At 43.4% G+C, this 15,807-nt stretch overlaps 1 protein-coding gene across 7 annotated transcripts in view; it reads right to left on the bottom strand.

Annotated features, from left to right (window-relative positions):
* The window catches only part of LOC145348874 (protocadherin-17-like), a 138,718-nt gene that overhangs the window by 34,435 nt on the left and 88,476 nt on the right, over positions 1 to 15,807 (bottom strand). Inside the window, exon 4 of one of the 7 annotated variants that reach the window (XM_080196904.1) lies at positions 11,250 to 11,345. The exons of the other annotated variants lie outside the window; for them this stretch is intronic. Within the exon in view, the coding sequence (XP_080053030.1) occupies positions 11,278 to 11,345 (68 nt within the window). The 3' untranslated portion in view covers positions 11,250 to 11,277. The remainder of the gene's footprint in view (positions 1 to 11,249; positions 11,346 to 15,807) is intronic. 7 annotated transcript variants of the gene reach the window in all.

Below are 15,807 nucleotides of genomic sequence, written 5' to 3'. Positions count from 1 at the left end.
CTCAGATGTTTCTGTCAACTAGTCACTGATATTTTCAGCCTCCTGGAGGAAAGTCTCCTATGAGGTGTACCGGGTGGGGATGCGTCAGCATCTGAAATTTTTGCTTTCAGTTCTTTCCAATAGTTTGCTAGTGATAAATCTCACAATTTGCTGCATTCTAGGCCATCTCATAGATGATGGATGCCAGTACTTCCTTCATGACAAAGCCAATCAGAATGAGATGATGCATGCATTTGCTGCACTGGCTGCATTCTCACAGGTCCAGGGAAGTCAGAGATTGCACACATGTCATAATCAAGGCATCCCCAAGTCACCCAGGCATTCCCATCCGATGAAAGCGATTCCACTTGATCAGTGGTCTGGTCTGCAACCACTGAAAGGCCATCAGATTGGTGCAAGGTATCCAGGAAGTTGTTATGATGTGTTCATGTCTCATGCAAATAATCACACTTCATAGCAGATTTAGCGGGTAACTAAGAATGTGGCTGCAGACATCTTTGAGAAGTTTAACCAAGGATACTTAAGAAAGGTAAAACAGAAACTACATGAGCACAAGAGTTTCAACTGAGCAAGCTATCAGGATGCTGAATATGTGATAATGTGCTTGTACAGATTAGGAGATATCTTTCAGTATCACCAGGCAGGGTTTTGGCAATAGTAATGGTCTGCTGTGCCTTGCACAACAGTGAGGACAGGAACAAGAGGGGAAACCACAGACATACCCAGTTGTTTCCAACGCGCAGTCTAAAATACAAGCCAATTAATAGAAAATGCAAATATAAATGATTTCTCCTCCTGAAGTGAGCAGGAGGTGGTCGTTGGCGGGGGAGTGTGTGACAAAAGAGATGTTGCTTTCTTAAAAAGTGAACAATTCAAATTAAATTATCCCTTGTTTAATTTTTTCCGCCCCCAACTCTGTCCTTTCCCATAACGTTGGACCCAGGTTGTTGTCATGAAGTGGGGCACTACATCATTCAGTAGATGAAACCTTCAGGACCTTCCTATCCTTAATTCACCCCACCAACTGATCACTTTTCTTCACTAAACAGGAATGACACAAGGTCTGTTGACAGTTAATGCCTGAATAGTCAGATCACATTAAGCTATGTAATTTTCTTATGATCTACATTACTACCAGACCAAACTTTGTAGATCCTCCGTCTTGGAAGGAGAAAGAAAGACTTTTTGCAAGCTGCATTCCAATACATTCTTTCAATCATTGGGCTTCAGGGTTTTCTTTTGTGAGATTTAAAAAATACAGTTCCCTGTCCTTAGGTTGCTAACCTGATGTTCCAGAGAATTATCCTCTTCTTGCTTCTACTCATTGAAGGGCTTAGGCATTCTCTGGCATATTACATGAAATTATCACAAGAGCATTCTAACTGAGATAACACTGGACAGTTTCAGGTTGCGGTCTACTTGTTTAGCAGCATTAGGAAAGTTTATGGTATAGAATGACTGAAGAAAATTTCAACATAATGCCAGTTACCTAAAGGGAGATAGTCCTTACATTATTCAATACAATGAATAGAAATTCAGGAACATTTCTTTTGGACCTAGCCTAGGCCTGTGTGATCAGTTCCAAGTTGTCGCTGATATTGGGCATTTGGCCTCACCTCACTGCTGACGTGCTTTGAACAGGCAACCGATGAAGAGAAAACCAAGAAGGGAAACAAAGGCCTGGGAGCAACTTGACAGTGATGGTGGGCCAGGGCAATCCTGGGGAGCACCTCAGAGCAAACTAGTCATTTGTGGGCTGGATTCTCCAACCTCACCTGCTGCTGGGATTCTCCTGTCCTGCTGCAGTGAACAGAGATTTGGCTGAGCGTCAAATTCTCCATTCTCGCTGGTAGCGGGGGGTGGGGGGGCGTGAATGGCCAAAGAATTCTGGCTTGTGTACTAATCATTTTAACAAAATGATGCCAGTGCATGCATTACAAAACATTTGTATGCAGATATAGCATGGAATCAATGGAATCCTATCTTTTATTAGGACAGGAATCAACCACTAGAGGGAATAATGATACGCTTCAGTTATACAGGGCACTGGTGAGACCACATCTGGAGTACAAGGCATTGGTGAGGCCACATCACGAATACAGTGTGCAGTTTTTGTCTCCTTATTTGAGGACGGATATAAATGTGTTGAAGATGGTTCAGAGGAGGTTTACCAGATTGATAATTGGAATGAACAAGTTGTCTTATGAGGGTAGGTGTAACAGGCTGGGCTTGTTTCAATTGGAGTTTAGAAGAATGAGGGGTGACTTAATTGACGTATATAAGATCTGGAATTGTCTTGACAAGGTGGAAGTGGAAAATGTGTTTTTTCTTGTGGGTGAGTCCAGAGCTACAGTGCACTGTTTTAATATTAGGGGGTCACATTAAATGACAGAGATGAGGAGAATTTTCTTCTTTCAGACAGATGTGTGACTTTGGAATTCTGTGCCTCAGAATGCTGTGGAAGCAGGATCAATGAATATTTTTAAGACAGAAGTAGGTAGATTCTTGTAAGGCTAGGAAATCAAAGATTCTGGCTATTCCATCTGACTTACATGTCTACATATTTTGTAGTTTAGAAGAAAATTATCACCTATTCCTGCAGTTTCCAATTATTTCATTGTTGACATCTCAGAGGTGCTGTTATTATAACTGGACCCATTATGAAGCTACACTAAGTTTCAAATTCTCCAAAACCACTTATCTAAGTGGGGAGGCTGTTTCGACATTTCAATTGACAGGTTTAAGAGGATAATAAAGATTTAGATGCCTCTGATGTTGTTAGTGAATAAACATTTGTTTGATTTGAAAAGAGATTGACCAAGATGATTAAAAATTTTTGAATGGGTTTCAGCAAATAGATATTTGTTCAGTATTAAGTGTGCATGAGTGAGAGCTCTCTTAGTTTGATAGAAGTTTGTTTATTCTTTCACTTCCATATGGCTCCTGAGGTCTGCCCATAGTGGATACTGGTTGAGTTGCTATGGAGGAAGCTTGAAGGGGTAAGAGGTGGCATGAGGGAATGAATGGCCATAAAAATGGCATGATGGCATGGGGATATATGAGAACATGGGTGGGTGGGGGTGAGGGGTGAGGGCCTTAAAGCCTATATGAAACAGGATACAAGTCTCAGAGCACCAAGGCAGGTCTTCTCACCAGACTACCTCAGCAATCATCTGCCTCCATGGCTGACTCCAGACTGCCTCTGGAGGCAGCAAGTCTGATTTGATCAAACCCATGCCTCCATGGCAAAAATCCAACCCCGAATAATTTCATTGTGACGGTAAAGCTTTGAATAATGACTCTATTTGAGAAACTGATGTGGCTCCATTTAAAACAAGGTGACTTAGTTTGAATACATTAACACAATGCCTAAACAGGAGTTACCTACTTAAAACTGCACCCACATCAATTATTTGGCTAGATCCTCCAATAAAATTTAAAATGCTATCTATTTGCCTCAAGACACATTTGTTTCAGAATCAACTGGTGATTAAATCAACCGGCAACAATCCCTTTGAGGAAAAAAACCGTATACATGGTGCACGTATCTAAACATGAGTTTTAGCATAGTAATGGGATAAAAGCAGGATTAGCTCAACATGGATTAGCAGATTATGTGCATTTGGAACATCTAGGTATAATGACATCTTGGCACGCGTAGTATCTCAGCATTCTAGTTGATGTCTGTATGTGTGCCGAGACTGTTTTTCAAATGTAAGTATTATCCTGTTTCTTTCCTCACTATTAATATTGCTGCTTTAGATTTCTTGTCAGGTCAATTTTCATAACACTTCCTCTGCGAAAATCTTGCTGCTGAAGACTAATGAATGCTAAAGCAAAATGATGCACTGATGTTTTCGAAAACTATTTTTGAAGATTTTGTGGATAATCTATAACATTCCACAGGTTTAAGTCAGTTTTAATGAGTGATAATTTACTAGTTACCCCCTCAACAGTTTTTTTACATTTAAGTAAAACAGGTAAAAAGATTGCCTCCCAGGTTTTATGAATTAAACTATGAATAAAACTAATTTACTTTCAGAATATGATCTATACACCATACCACCTTCCCCGTAGCTATAAAATGTGTGGCTCTTCCTAATATGTATTAATCAGAGTCATTATAGTAAAGAATAAAATATCATTTCCACCTCCTCTCATTAAAGGATTTATGCTTGTCCATAAGAATTTCTGCTACCTGGTGAAATATTATCATAAGTATGCTTAAAGTAGACTGCTTAATATCTCTATTAACATATTAAACAAAATCACATCTTATTGAACATTTGTATCAACAGAACAATTTAATATTTTTTATTGTAAAGGGAACTGGTCAGTTTATGGAACATATACAGGAGAAGTTGAAAATATTCAACCACTCAGGCATCATCAGTGGACAAATTGGACAAGTTAATGTGTCGACTGTTGTTATAATCTATTCTCTTCACTGTTGCTACTCAATCTGCTGACTGCTCCCAGCATTTTCTTATGCTTGTTTCAGATTTCTAGCAGTTTCCGTTTCTATTGTTAAGCCAATTTGTCAACTCAATTGGATATTGCACTCTAAAATGTATCAGTAGGTCATGCAAAAGAAGAATTAAAAGCTTTCAAACTATTGAGCAATTGATGTCTCAAACTTCAGTTGCTTGGGGAGCTGGCACTTTTTATTTCTGAAGTTAACTGCATGAAGAGAATTACCTATCTTTGCTGAGGGAAGAAGTGCCTGCAATTAATTCAGGCCTTATATGATCTAAAGCCAAAGAAGCTATCTCCCTTTCCCTCTTTAACAATAAAGCAATTTTTCAAAATAAGTCTCTGCAGTAAAACACTTGTGGCCACACGTGAGACAGGAACACACTCTTAACTAGTTTATGGTGAAAAATAATTGCTATTGAAGAATCTAGATTATGCTCAATCAACTTGACACACAGTTCAACAAACCCACTCTCAACTGCTGCTAGAAGCAATATTAAAAAAAAAGTTCTTTTGTCCACTCTACTATAGGAAGAAATTGCACCATCGTTTCTTTTTATAAATGCTACAACCTGTTGAAGTAACTAACAATGAAAGTCTAAGGTTAACACTGTAGCAGCTCTCTGAAAAAGCTAAAATGTCTCACTCCTTTGTTTGAGCACCCCTGTTAAATCTCCCAATTTTCTTCTGTTTTAAGGAGAAAAATCCCAGCCCCTCTCAAAGTGTTTTGGAACCAAAGAAGTACTTTTTAATTGTGACAACCGTGACCAGATAATCTGTTCATGTGAATCTTGACTGAGGGATAATTCCCCTGATTCTTCTTCATAGTGGTACAGTGGAATCTTTTATCTTCACCTGAGAAAGCCTCAATTTTAACATCACATCCGAAGAAACAGCACCTCTGACAATGCAGCAATCCTTTAGTAGTTCACTGAAGTCTTAAGCTTTGATTTTTTTGACACCCGAGAACTTCAAACCCTGAATCCTGTGACTCAGAGGAGGGAGAACTACAAACTCAGCCATAATTAACACAAATTATGATCACGAGATCTGACCAATGAATAGGCACAATAGCACATAAACTATCCATTCACACCAAAAGTCCTCAATAATTTTATCATTTTTATCTGTTCAGTATGGTTATTTTGATTTTTGGGCTTGCTTCAATACTGAAGAAACTGAAGGGTGATACAATTGCTAATGCTTCTTACTCCTTAAAGACATACATACATAATTTCAATTTCAGAAGTACACTTTACAAAATACAGCAGAACTTAATTATTGAGCCACTCCTATTGTAATCTGATCATATCTTCTAATCCGTGTCATATATTTTACTCTATTTTAGGTCTCAATTACCAAACCCCTTTCTAAGGTGTAAAACATCAATGTCACAAGTAAATCTATTCACACCTGGCCATGGCATAAATTAGCCAAGGGATGAAGTTTTGCTTATAATGGAAAATGGAAGAACAACAGTTTTTTAAAATGTAATTAATGACTTTCTAACAAACCTCATTCTCAGAAATCACACATTTATGGGTAACACCTTTCTGTAACTTAGTTGAATAATTAATTACAGCAAATCATATCTTCCTATTGAAAGATGAATATTACCTTGATCTATTATTATAAATCCCATGAATACATTATCACTATCATACTATTTATCAAAACCTGCAATTGTGCCTCTATTTCGCTTTCCCAATTACGGCGTTTACTTTCTAACCTAAATGAATCTAATTATAGAAATAAAGAAAGAAAGACTCCTGTTTATGTGGCATCCTTCATGACCTTACAGCCTCCTAACAAGCATCAAAACTAAAGACGTAATTTTAAGAGTAGTCACTATTGTAATGTAGGGAGGCTCGCCAGTCATTTTGCATAGGAAAATACCCTAAAACACAGCAATGAGATAAATGACCAGAAGTTTTTGTGATGTTGCTTAAGGGATAAATATTGGTAAGGGGAGAACTCTTTTATCCTTTTGCCAAGTTGTGCCATGAGATATTTTACGTCTACGTGAGTGGGGAAACATGGCATGGGGTAGGCTGCGATTGGAGCACTGTTGTTTTAGTGTCTCATCTAAAGATGGGACTTACACCAGTACAGCACTCCTCAGTCAAGAGTAATGTTCTACTGGAATGTTAATCTACGTTTTTGCTCAATTCTCTTGAGATATGAATCTAGAATGCTTGGGGTCTGTGCAAGCCTGCTTCACATTAAGCCCTACAAGTATTAAGATTAACTTAAAAATTGAGACTGATAATCAGATGACTCCACTTCATTTGTAAAACACCATTAAGTTCAAAACAGAGATTTCCCATTCGAATTTTACCTCTGCTTATGAATCGGCCCTATCTCTTTTAATGTTTTATTCTGCTACCCCATGCAAACTTATCTTTTTCAATTCCATCTCCGGTTCTCCTGAATGTGTTGAGGATAAAACGTTACAAGCATCTTGATATATATTGATCAATTGTTGCTGTTATTCATTTCTGGTATGAGACAGTGAGTACTGGCACAGCTGAGTCTAATCCTGCTGTTACTCAAGATACACTCATAGGCAATTAACAAAATCGTCCTTGGGAAAATTAGGACACGAGAAAGTAAACCTCTTAAATATAAAATAGTACTGCCTTTTTGCCTTTGTACTGAAGTGGCAGTAGCCAGGCAGTTGGAGTTACTTAATAATCCTTAAAGCCTATTTACCTAAATCCTGAAACAAGGATCAACACGATCTCTAAGCTTATATATTTCAAATACATGAGGCAAATCCATTGCTGGGGGATGTGGACAACATGACCTCTCTCAGTCAAAGTGAGTTAGAATTGAACATTTCAGTTTGTTTCCAATCACACAAATCCATCAGGGGTCTGCCACAAGCTGTGCAAGGTATTTCTCCTCAAAATTTATTGATTTGTCCAACTGTACAGACTAACCATATACACAGAGAACACTGGTAAGAGGTGTATGCTTTCTATAACTGACATGTTTATAGTTGTTTTCCACTAACAATTCCTATTGGGACTCTTTATGCAGTTGAGAGAAAAGTATTGTATCGCTGCAGTGTAACTGATTTAAAGAAAGGATTAGTCTCTTGTTGCGCTGGAACTATTCTGCTTGTTGGATATCGAAAGCCAAGATGACCATTGTCCTAATGGGGTTGCTGGGATTATGACACGTTTGCACTAACAAATATTTTTGTTTCCTTTGCTAAGTATTGGAGTAGAAACATCAGAATCTGGGCATTTTGCAATAAGTGACATCTCTCTTGATATCTCAAAGCCTCCCCACTACCTTAAAGCAGAAGTCACAAGTGTGATGGAATATCTATCATACTTTGGATGAGTACAGCTGTAATAACACTCAAGAGGCTTGACATCATTTAGGACAAGCCAGTCTGCCTGATTTGGGAACGCACTATAGCTACTCGCCAAGGCTTCCTCAACAGTACCTTTCAAACCTGTGATCTCTGCTATCTATAAGGATAAGGTCAGCAGGCACATGGGAACACCATCTCCTGCAAGATTCCCTCTAAGTCACACACTACCCTGATTTGGAACTATAAGGCTGTTACTTCATTATTGCTCTGTCAAAATCCCAGAATTCCTCATTTAATCATATTATGGGAGTGCTTTCACCACGTGGACTGCAGGGGTTCAAGAAAGCAGCTCACCACCGCTTTGCAACGGCAATTTGTGATAATAAATGCTGACTTTGCTAGTGACACCAAAAATTAATTTAAAAATTTTTGCTCATTAATCTCATTACATATTTTTCATTACACCTTTTTAACTACTAAAATAAACTATCAGATATTACTTCTGGTGTGCTGCTACAAGGTATGAGATGATGCGAAAGGTTATAATGAGAATGATACATACTTACCTGAGCAAAATGTGGAAAACATTTTTTAAGAAGTATGTCCAGAAATTGTAAGTGGTTGCTTTTAGCAATTTTCAAGAAATAACAATGATGTCTAAATATCTATTGGTGTGAAACACCCTAGGCAAATCACAGGACAGTATTGGGAACAATGAGTTGGATCTCAAAGTCTTCTGCCCGTGGATTTGAAAGCATAGCGGCAATAAAATTCTAATGGGTGACCTGCTCACCTCTTAACCTGACCCCATGGCAATTTGACCAGTGCTTGAGCTGGTGTCAGCTGGTCTGTCAGTCAGCAGAAGCCCTTAAGTAGGCAATTAAGTAGACAATTAATACACATTTAAGGGGGTGGAGGGCCCATTGTTGTCTGACTGGAGGGGGGAGGCAGGCCAGATCATTCTCTGGTGAGGGAGGAGGGGGCAGGTCAGATATTTCTCTGGGGGAGGGAAGTGGGTGGGGGAGTGGGGCCAGATCATTCTTGGGGAGCGGGGGCGGGAGTAAGATGCCTCTTGGGAAGGGAGGCCCGATCGCTCTCTGGTGGGGGTCCGCTGCCACTCTGCACGCGATCAGTGGGGGAGGACTGGGATAAGGGAGACAGTGATGTCTGTGGGGGCCATCGCTCTCACTTTTTGCAACCGGGCCACTTTCTCCACGTTCTGTGGCCCGGGAGTGATCTGACACGGGCACACTTTTTCAAATATTTTTCTAACTGCGCATACGCAGTTCAGAGCTCCAATCATTTTGGGCATGCTAAGACCTGCCCACAGCGCGATTCAGACCCGAGATTTTCTTTTTCTAAGTGGGTGTGAGGGCGCCTGAAAGCAGATGTCCAAGTCAGATCTGAATTGTGCCCAGATTCAGAACTTAGAATGAAAATGGTAAAATCAGGCCCGTAATCCCCCTAATGCTAGGGTCGAGGAATGAGACTGAATAATTGCAGAATGCTCTTGGGAGGTCACGTCTACACTGATACTAATATCATAGGTAGAAAGAGCAATGTGGTACTACAGTCAGAATTTAGGGAGCGAGATAGGAAATTAGCAACCAGGCCCTCAAAAGTTGAATCTCCAGATTACCCTGTGACACATGAAAGTGAGAACAGAAATGGGAGGATTGGTGGCGGATGAATGTATGACTGGAGAGATGGGGCAGGAAGGTGGCCTTTTGACAGGAACATCAGTTTTGAGGAAGATTGGACCTGTACAGGCTAGATGGGTAAACAGAACATGACACCAATTTCCTTGCATGTGCTATTGGGGGTGATGTAAACAAATTGGGCGGAGGTGTGGAAACCAATTGGCAATACTAGGGAGGAATACCAAAGCCCAAAGGATAGTGGCAAAGACAGATAGCCCTCGAGTAGGAAATAACAAAGTACTCGGTTACAGAATCCTACAGTACAGAGGAGGAGGCCATTCAGCCCATCAAGCCTGTACCGACTACAATCCCAACCAGGCCCTATTCCTGTAACTACACACATTAGGGGCAATTTAGCATAGCCAATTAACCCAACCCGCACGTCTTTGGACTGTGGGAGGAAACTGGAGCACCCGGAGGAAACTCATGCAGGCACAAGGAGAACATGCAAACTCCACACAGACAGTGACTAGGGCTAGAATTGAACCTGGGTCCCTGGCACTATGAGGCAGCAGTGCTAACCACTGTGCTACTCATAATTAATTCAGCAAAAGAGGGAAATTAATTAAGTCTAAGTTAGGATTACAGTGCGTATATGTGAATGCCCAGTGTGTGTTAAATAAGATTGGTAAGTTGCAGAAGTAGCTAGCCACATGGAAGTTATACTGAGAGACCTGGCTCAAAAACAGCAGGATTGCATATTAAATTTCCAGGACATGTGTTCAGGAATGGTAGGAAAGGAGGGAAACAGGAAGGCATGATTAAAGCAAACTTCACAGAACTTGACAGAGATGTGTCAGAGGGGTCAAGTACAGAATTTCGTTGGCTAGAGATAATGAAACAAAAAATTAGTAGAACTATTAATTAATTATCTGAATACAGGCTGTGATAGTAATAGTGTAAAACGTAGAGAGGAGCAAACCTTTATGGAGTGTGTTCAGGAGAATTTTCGACAGCAGTATATTTCCAATCCAACAAGAAAGGAGGCATTGCTTGTCTTGGTTCTTAGGAATGAGATAGGCCAAGTGGATCAAGTATCAGTGGAAGAACATTTAGCGTATGGTGATCATTGCATCATAAGATTTAAGTTGGCTATGGAAAAGGATATGGAACAACCCAGAGGAAAAATAATTAACTGGGGGAAAGTCAACGGATCGAGCCCAGATAAACTGGAATCAAAGATTAGGATGTCAAACTGCAACTCGAAGAGATAATTTGAGTACTCTCAAGGTATATTCCCACAAAGAGACAAGGCATGACAAACAAATCTAGAGCTCCTTGGAACATGAAAGATATAGAGATTAAAATAAATAAAAAAAAGCACGCTTAAGCCTGCTGGATAATAGAATTGAGAACTTATAGAAGATTCAGAGGATAAATGAGAAAACAGAGAACACAGAAAGAAAGAACAAATAGGAGAAAAGACTGGCAGCCAACAAAATGAAATCCAAGACATTTACCGGCATATAAATAGTAAAAATGTGGTTGGAGGGATGGAGCCGATTAGGGACCAAAACGTGGATTTACACCTGGGAGACATGGGGACTGGCTGAGCTATTAGGTGAATACTTCATATCTATATCAAGAAAGATGCTGCCCAGGCCAAGGTAAAAGAGGAGCTACTTCAGACATGTAAAGACTTTAACATTGAACAGGAGGTGATAGGAGGTCTGCACTTTTAGGCAATGGGGCTGGGGCAGCATTGAAATGAATGTGTTTGGAATAATAAATAAAGAAACCTTTCCAAATACATCATTTGTATTGGCATCCTTAACACTTTCAGTGCATATCTTTGTGTGCCTGAAGCACATGTTGGGAATTTAGTGCGTTCTTCCATGTTTCTCTACCTATAAAGTGGATGGATAGAAAACCATATTAGTAGCAGTCCTGTATGTCCTCGCCAAATTATGAAGTTTATCACAGTGCATCTTGAATACTAAAAACCTTTAAAATTATAATTAATGGCATTCCCCTTTGTGCTGCCAGAGCATTTCCACAAGTAATAGTTTTTGAAAACACCATGATCTCAAGTCCTTGACTTTCTCGAACAGCACTGATTAAGTGATTTTGTAGATACTGTCACTTGTTTTGTTGTCTCAATTGAGTTCAGCTAATTCAACACAGACTAGGCACTGAAACTTATATCCGTGATCTGAATGGTCCAGCAGTACATCAAGTGAAACTAAACTAGTGATAATCTCAATCTACATTGTTTTAGGCTATTAATCATTGCTCTTTGTACCAACTTATTTTACTTTAAAGGATGCACACACATTAGTAACAATGGGGGCTATTCTCCCAAAAGTGCTCAGTTGGCAGGAAAACTGGTCCAGATCACGACTGTTTTCTCAGTGCAACTTCAGACCTGAATCTTCCCATTCTGTACATTCCAGAGGTCACAATGGTGAATATCATTAAAAGCTCAGGGGGTGGGGCCTATCTACGCCAACAAACCTGAAATCAGTAGGATGAGCGGGGACCCATGCATGTGCACATCTCTGGGAGATCGCTGAAAGTGTCTGCACGCAAACCTGCACCCAGATTTTCAGAGGCCGACCAGGAGCACCTGCTAGATGCCATGGAGATGGGGTGTGAGTGGATCTTCCCCATCCGGGGCCCTCACCCAAGGAGTGCATCTGCAATGGCATTGTGGGAGGAGATGGCAGAAGTGGTGAATGCCAGGAACCTGACACCGCGCACTGGCCGTTAGTCTTGGAAAAAAACTGTTATGACCTTCTTCAAGCAGCAACAGTGAGTGAGCATCCCACTTGGAACCCCACACATGCTAGGCGCGGATCTCAAATCCTGCTAAGACACCTGAAGGGCATGCAACAAGTTACCCTTCCCCCAGGAACAGAATCTAACTCCTTCCCCTCACCCCTCAACGAGCACCCTTCAGTGGGGACCGCTTTCCCCGAAACTGCCAAACAATGCCCGAGACACAGGCATGCATGGCACACCATGCACTGCAATATATTAATGCTTACTATCCATCTTTATGTTCCCACAGGAGAAGTACATTCACAATGTATATGAGATGACAGATTAGTGGTGGTGTGCCTAATCTGCGGCAGCTGACCAGCATCGAGGAACATGCCATGGAGCTGGCAAGGGGTGATGGGCCTTCCCGATTGGTCACCGACAGCCAAGTCAACGTCCAGCATGCCAGTGAGCAGAAGCATAGCCCACAACCTAGGTCCTTCTCAAAGTAAGTGCAACGCTGCATAGAATGTTTTTCCTTCCTTCCCCTAATGTATGTTCTTTATTGCAGCTCTGGACCCAGAGGAACCTGGCCCTTCTGCCGCTGCCATCACCTCTGCTGCTCCGGACCAAACTGCCTATGAGCCCCTGGACAACACCTCGGAGGGAGGCATTGAAGAATCCTCCGAGGACAGCACCATCGGCATGTACCACACAACCCATCAACACAGAAACTGTCACCACAGTGGGTACCTTTAGTTTGAGGCTTCTGGGTCATGAACTGGTGAGCACATCACAGACACTGATGCACATCAGGTGGAGGCGGGCACATCCAAGGGCATGGGCACACAAGGTCTGCCGGATGCCAGGATTCAGCTGTCCCCAAGCCAGCTGCTGAGCCTCTGGGTTCGTTCCTCCCAAGGCTGGTGGAGATGCATCAGGAAATCTGGGGTGTTGTGGAAGGGTTGTCAACAACCATGCTGCAACTGCAAGGCTGTTTAGGGGAGTTCAACAGAGTGCTGTTGCAGGATGTGGTGCCGACAGTGTGTGAACCAGGCCAACACTGCACGGGTGGTGACCACAGTGAAAAGTCGGGCTCAGAGGTCTGTCCTCAAGGGTGAAAGGGTCCAGGCCACCATGGAGACACAATTGGCCACGGGCAAGTGTGTTTCTGGCATCCAGGAGGCACAGCATTCGATGGCCATGGGTGTCGGGGGGAGACATTGTTGCCCACTGCTGGGACTCTCGCTGGCATTTTGTAGACATAGCAGGTCGTGGCTGTGGGCCTCAACAACTTAGCCCAGGCTCACAGGGCTACTGCTCAGCTGCTCCAGAGCTTGGCCCAGTCTCAGAGGACCAGGGCTGAGGGATGACAGATCAAGGGACAGACGCATCTAGGCCTCCAGGACTGGCAGAGCCAGGTGATGCCCCAGCTTCTGGAGCTCAGTCCGACTACCCTAGCGTCCCATGCAGTGTCCCTGGGGCCTCTGGGCACTCCAAAGGAAGAGGAAGGGCTTGAGCCTATGCTGCAGCCTTCCACCCAAGAGATCCTGGATGTTCTGAGACCTTCCGATTCCCCCCTTCCTTACATTGAGGCATCTCCGACAAGATGAACAAGATGGCACCGAAACAGCACCATCCGCAAGTCAGTCAGGGTCCCCCAGATCCCGGTCACCCAGGGAACTACTGCTAAGGGCATCATAGGCAACGGGGCGTGCATCACAGCTGGACATCTCCACCTCCAATATGCATCCTGGGGTAGCACCCAGAAGAAGCAGTAAACTGCACAAAATAAGAAAGCTGTAGTTCACGAAGAGGGCACAGCATAGGTGAAGGTCACCAGTTGTCAGGGTTTATTAATCTATAATGTTAGAACACAATAAATTGTTAATTGCACCTCAAAGCTGTGACTAATGTATCTCTGATTCTACCCCCCTCCCTCACAGGGCTGAGTGGTCCCCATTCCCATGCATGAAAGTGCTGTCTGTTGTGCCTTGCGAAACTCAGCCACATTTTACAGAGTGCCTGCCTTACCTTCCCCAACATCCACCAGGCCCTTAGTGCAAGTAACCCCCCCCCAGTGGCCAAAAAACATGTATCCCCAACCTTTACAGCAACATGGGCCAGGGCGGCAGTGTGCATTTGGAGTACAGGTAGAGTACTCCAGTGAGTAGCACCAGGGGCAAGATCCCAGCGTGCACATCAGCAAGTCGTCATCATCCTCCAGCCTTCAACCAAAACTCGCGTCTATCGCCAGTCCAGGCACATTAACAGGTTCAGATGTTGCTGGGGGATAGGATGGTGGGATGACAGAGGCTGGGGAGGGTGATGTGATGGTTTGAGAGCCCAGGTTGATTTGAAGGGGGAATAGCGGCTGCACTTGCTCCTGCGGCACGGTGCATGTGTGGTGGTTGCACCCACCTTACTGCACAGCACCAGCTGGGTGAAGCGGGCTGCAATCAAGGTGTCCCTCACTGCCCTTCCTTGCTGGACACCTGCCATCGCCGCTGCCCTCTTTCCTCCAGCTCTTCATATGGCAGACTCCCACCTTGCTCCCTTGCCGCTACCTCTCCTCCTCCTCCTGCTCCAGTTGGTCTCCCTGCTGCTAGGCAATGTTGTAAAGTGTATAGCAAATGATGATGATGCGTGAAGCAAGCACAGGGTCCTACTGTAAGGCCCTCCAGAGCGGTCCATGCAGTGAAACCGTATCTTCAGCAGGCCAATGTACCGCTCTGTGACGGAACGGGTGGCTACATGGGCCTCGTTGTAGTGGTCTCGAGCCTCTGCACAGGTGTCATCAGCCATGACCGTATCCTTTGTCACCCAGTAGCCATCCCGGGAGCCAAAGCAGAAAGCTGTAGCAGACATTCCCTGGATAGTGTGCATCGATTTACATGATACTCATTTGATGGTCGCAGACAATTTGAACGTTGAGGAAGTGGAAACTTCCTGTTCGCAAATTGCTGCGGTCCTACATGTGGGGCCCACAAGGCGATATGTGTCCCATCAACTGCTTCCTGGACATTGAGAATCCCAGCAATGGAAGCGAAGCCAAGAGCCTGGGCCTCCTGCTGTGCATGGCCCATATTTATGAACTGTCCTGCCTGGGCATAGAGGGCATCTGTGACCTGAGGCACACTTCTGTGCACAGAGGCCTGGGAGATCCCAGTTAGGTTGCCACTGGGTGCCTGAAATGAGCCGGTGGCATAAAAATTCAGACCAGCCATAACCGTCATGTCAACAGGGAGAGAGCGGGTGGCCGCCCCTCCCCTGAGGTGCCAGGCATGGAAGCACCTCACAAAGGTGTTGCACCATGGTCATGGAGAGCCGCAGCCAGCAACTGCACATCTCCTCCGAGAGGGCCTCGAATGCATTGCGGAGCCTGTACCTCTTTGGCCTCAGCACCCTCCGCCTTCTGTGCACCCTCTCGGGAGCCTGCTCAACCACCTTCTGGCCCTCAGCAGTCGCCCCCTACCCTCTTTGCTGAGGGACTGACAATGGCTGGTCCTGCAGTGGTCTCTCCAAGCCTGCCACATCCTAAGCTGCCTACTCTTCTGCCCCTACTGCCACCATAATGGGCAGCTCGAATCGAGCAAACCGAGATCCATC

The sequence above is a fragment of the Carcharhinus amblyrhynchos genome, chromosome 10, assembly GCF_965287045.1.
Source record: "Carcharhinus amblyrhynchos chromosome 10, sCarAmb.v2.hapA, whole genome shotgun sequence".
NCBI lineage: Eukaryota > Metazoa > Chordata > Chondrichthyes > Carcharhiniformes > Carcharhinidae > Carcharhinus > Carcharhinus amblyrhynchos.
Note: the sequence above shows the minus strand (reverse complement) of the source record. Positions and strands in the feature narration are given on the sequence as shown.